Source organism: Mustelus asterias, chromosome 12 (assembly GCF_964213995.1).
Source record: "Mustelus asterias chromosome 12, sMusAst1.hap1.1, whole genome shotgun sequence".
NCBI classification, from domain to species: Eukaryota; Metazoa; Chordata; class Chondrichthyes; order Carcharhiniformes; family Triakidae; genus Mustelus; species Mustelus asterias.
The window spans coordinates 41999575-42004275 of record NC_135812.1 but is presented as its reverse complement, the minus strand read 5'-3'; the positions used below and the strand labels follow the sequence as shown (position 1 = coordinate 42004275).

Genomic DNA, 4701 nt, shown 5'->3' with positions numbered 1-4701 from the left:
AACACATTTTCTGAATCCAAATGTATTTCTGAATACATTTGGATTCAGAATAGATATATACTCATGGGAAAGAAATTGAAACTTTGTTGTGAGGCTCCAAGGAGGATGAATAAAGGGGAGTTAGCCACCTGGTCACAACAGCCTCCGAATGTGACTCAGTGTCAAATTTTGCTTCTAAACGCTGATATTTTATTACATTAAAAGATGCTATGTAAATACAAGTTGCTCTTGTTGAAACAAGCTGTACGATATCTGGAGGTTATAACAAACAATAGCTTCAGCAAGGTGAAAAACAATGATGTTTTATAAAAATAGTATTGGCAAATAATAAAACCTAAAACAAAAACGCTTGGTAATGTGCATGTCCCGGGGTGATGTCCCCAGCAATCACATGAAAACATTGTTTGCTAGTTACAGATTAACATGAAGTGAGAGGATTTACTTAAGGAACTGGGCGAGTTTTGTTCAGTGGTTCCGTGATATGTTAGTTATTTTGCTTCAAAACAGGAGGTACTTGTGATAACAGCTGATAAGTCAATGACTGAAGTGATCAGAAGAAATACTGAGTAACTAAAAAGGTGATAAGTACATTTGCACACTGCAACAGTCAAATCAACCATCCGCACTGCAGAAAATATGTTGCAATTATGAATATGCTGCACATATAGTTTATTTTGTCACAGACATCCCGCCTGCCACAGGAATCGTAGCGTGTGGGACTCGGACCATGGAATGGTCTGTTGACCTCGGCTGGGATTTTCCAACCTTGGGGCGGACGCGGCCGGAAAATCCCACCCTAAATGTCTATATTCTACGGTTTCCATCCGTGCTGGTAAACTACCTGAGGTGTTCAGCCTCATCCTAGGGCTTTTACTGAGATGCAGAGTTAACTTGGACATAGAAGCCTTTTTTTTCAGTTTTTAAATAACTGCTGCAACACTACCTGAAGTAGTATTATATAATGATTGAATATGTATTAAAGATGCTGAGGGATTTATAACACTCCATTTAAGTGAAAATGACTCAAGGAAGCTGTTGCTGTTTAAATGGAACCAACTATTGTGACTTGAAAGTTATCTGATTTACACTCGTTAGTTTTTAAACATATCAATGTTTATCATTCCACACCCTGGGTAGAATTTTCCTTTCTTTCTTCTGAGCGCCGGACCAGGTGAAGAAAAGCAGCGTATTGCTTACCAGCTGTGCAGCCAGCTGTTCTCGCCATATCATCCAGCACTTAGAAGAAAAAACTGCTGGAGTTGTGTCCCAAGCTGTCACTCTGGTGGGTGGGACCCGAGAAAGCCAGCTTGGTCAGGATTCCAGAGTACAGGCTGCTGTTTAGAGTGTACTGCATTCACTGGTTAAACAAAGAAGAGGAACACGCCCATATATGGAGAGCTAACCCCCCTAACCCGCCCCGCCCCCACCCCCATATGCATGTAGGTAACCCCGGTCGCATGGAGCTTCCCACTGCCAGGGGCAGTGCCGGAGAACTGCCCATGCATGTCCCTTTCCCCCTGGGAACTGTACTTAACCTGGCGGGTTTCCTTCACCAGCTTCCCATTTCTAAAATAAAAGCAAAATACTGCGGAAGCTGGAATCTAAAACAAAACAGAAAATGCTGGAAAATCTCAGCAGGTCTGACAGCATCTATGGGGACAGAATAGAGCCAATGTTTCGAGTCTGGATGACCCTTTGTCAGAGACCATGAGGGGTCATCTAAATTCGAAACATTGGCCCCATTTTTAAAAGCCTGTTGTAAATCTCTCACACCATCGAGTGTGGAGATCCCAATGGGGGGGGGGGGGGGGAGTGGGCGGTAATGATACAGTGGGGAAGCCCTATGATGAAATGTGAATGTATTTTGAGGTTCTCAACCCTCCTGACCTTTCCTCTTTGCTGCACCTGTACTCATTCAGTGTCTGGTACAGTATTCTGACCTCTGATGCTCTGGCAATGAAACAAGTAGATTAACAAAAAGTGTGTCTCAAGGAGGTGCAAATGCTTCTCATCACCAAGAACAGCTGTCTGAAGGAAAATGAGAAAAAAAACCCGGAGAAAATGTGGGGTGAGGTTACTATCTGGAATTGTTGAACTCAAAGTTGAGCCCAGAAAGCTGTAAAGTGTGTAATGGCAAGTTGAGGTGTTGTTCCGGGAGCTTACGCTGAGCTTCATTTCAGCAGTGCTGCAGGCCGAGGATAGAGAGATCAGAATGGGACTGGGATGCAGAATTAAACCAACAGCTCCTAGCTCAGTCCTGAATGTTTGAGACTCAATGGGGATCTGACCCAGAGTAACCTGGAATCATAGAATCAGACAGTGGAGAAGAGGCTCTTCGGCCCATCGAGTCCGCACCGACACATTAGAAACACCTGAACTCCCACCTAGTCCCATCTGCCAGCACTTGGCCCAAAGCCCTGAATGTTTTGATGTGCCAAGTGCCCATCCAGGTACTTTTTAAAGAATGTGAGGCAACTCACCTCTGCGACCCTCCCAGGCAGCGCATTCCAGACTGTCACCACCCTCTGGGTAAAAAATGGTTTCCCTCAAATCCCCCCTAAACCTCCTGCCCCTCATCTTGAACCTATGTCCCCTCGTGACTGACCCTTCAACTAAGGGGAACAGCTGCTCCTTATCCACTCTGCCCATGTCTCTCATAATCTTGTACACCTCGATCAGTTTGTTCCTCAGTCTTTGGTGCTCCAAACAAACTGACCCAAGCTCTCTTCATAAGTTAAATGTTCCATCCCAGGCAGCATCCTGGTGAATCTCCTTATCCCCCCTCCAGTGCAATCACATCCTTCCGACAATGTGGTGACCAGAACTGCACACAGTACTCTAGCTGTGGCCTTACCAAAGCTCTATACAACTCCAACATGACTTCCCTGCTTTTGTAATCCATGCCTCGATTGATAAACAGTAAGAAGTCTCACAACACCAGGTTAAAGTCCAACAGGTTTATTTGGTAGCAAATACCATAAGCTTTCGGAGCGCTGCTCCTTCGTCAGATAGAGTGGAAATGTGCTCTCAGTGCACAGAGACACAGAAATCAAGTTACAGAATACTAATTAGAATGCGAATCCCTACAGCCAGCCAGGTCTTAAAGGTACAGACAATGTGGGGGGAGGGAGCACCCTTCTTGCCTTCAAACAACCACGCAACCTCAAACAGACCATTTTCCGCAGCAAACTACCCAGCCTTCAGGAGAACAGTGACCACGACACCACACAACCCTGCCACAGCAACCTCTGCAAGACGTGTCGGATCATCGACACGGATGCCATCATCTCACGTGAGAACACCATCTACCAGGTACACGGTACCTACTCTTGCAACTCGGCCAACATTGTCTACCTGATACGCTGCAGGAAAGAATGTCCCGAGGCATGGTACATTGGGGAAACCATGCAGACGCTACGACAACGGATGAATGAACACCGCTCGGCAATCACCAGACAAGACTGTTCTCTTCCTGTGGGGGAGCACTTCAGCAGTCACGGGCATTCAGCCTTGGATCTTCAGGTAAGCATTCTCCAAGGCGGCCTTCACGACACACGACAGCGCAGAGTCGCTGAGCAGAAACTGATAGCCAAGTTCCGCACACATGAAGACAGCCTAAACCGGGATGTTGGATTTATGTCACATTATCAGTAACCACCACAGCTTGCCCCCTGAACTTGCAGAATCTCACGAGCTGTTATGTCTGGAGACAATACAAATCTCTTTAACCTGTGTTTCATGCTCCCTCCACCCACATTGTCTGTACCTTTAAGACCTGGCTGGCTGTAGGGATTCGCATTCTAATTAGTATTCTGTAACCTGATTTCTGTGTCTCTGTGCACTGAGAGTACATTTCCACTCCATCTGACGAAGGAGCAGCGCTCCGAAAGCTAATGGTATTTGCTACCAAATAAACCTGTTGGACTTTAACCTGGTGTTGTGAGACTTCTTACTGTGTTCACCCCAGTCCAACACCGGCATCTCCACATCATGGCTACCATCGATTGATAAAGGCAAGTGTCCCAGACGCCTTTTACATCACCCGAATAACAAGACCTTCTGACTTCAGAGACCTATAGACAAACACACCAAGGTCCCTTTGTTCCACGAACTTCCTAGTGTCATGTCATTCATTGAATACTTTCTTATCAAATTACTCCTTCCAAAGTGTATCACCTCACACTTTCCAGGGTTAAATTCCATCTGCCCATTTGACCAATCCATTCATATCTTCTTGTAGTCCAAGACACACCGCCTCACTGTTAACCCCTGGCCAATCTTTGTGTCATCGACAAATTTACTAATCCTAACCCCCCCCGCCACAGTCATAGAATCACTACAGTGCAGAAGGAGGCCAATCGGCCCATCGAGTCTGCACCGACCACAATCCCCCACCCAGGCCCTATCCCCATAACCCCATGCATTTACCCTACCCATGGCCAATCCACCGAACCTGCACATCTTTGGACTGTGGGAAGAAACCGGAGCACCCGGAGGAAACCCACACAGACACATCTATGTCGTTTATATAAAAGATGAATAATTGGGGACCCAGCACAGGCCCCTGTGGTATGCCACAGGTTTCCCGTCACTAAAGTAGAAATAATAGAAAGAGGCCATTTGGCCCATCGAGTCTGCACCGACCACAATCCCACCCTACCCCCATATCCCTACATATTTACCCCACTAATCCCTCTAACC

General features: G+C 46.2%; 1 protein-coding gene across 1 annotated transcript in view; it reads left to right on the top strand.

The window, feature by feature from the left end:
- The first annotated feature begins 2001 nt into the window (after positions 1–2001).
- Positions 2002–4701, top strand: part of nsun5 (NOP2/Sun RNA methyltransferase 5) — a 21651-nt gene continuing 18951 nt past the window's right edge. The window contains exon 1 of the mRNA XM_078226017.1: positions 2002–2068. Coding sequence (XP_078082143.1) covers positions 2002–2068 — 67 coding nt within the window. The remainder of the gene's footprint in view (positions 2069–4701) is intronic.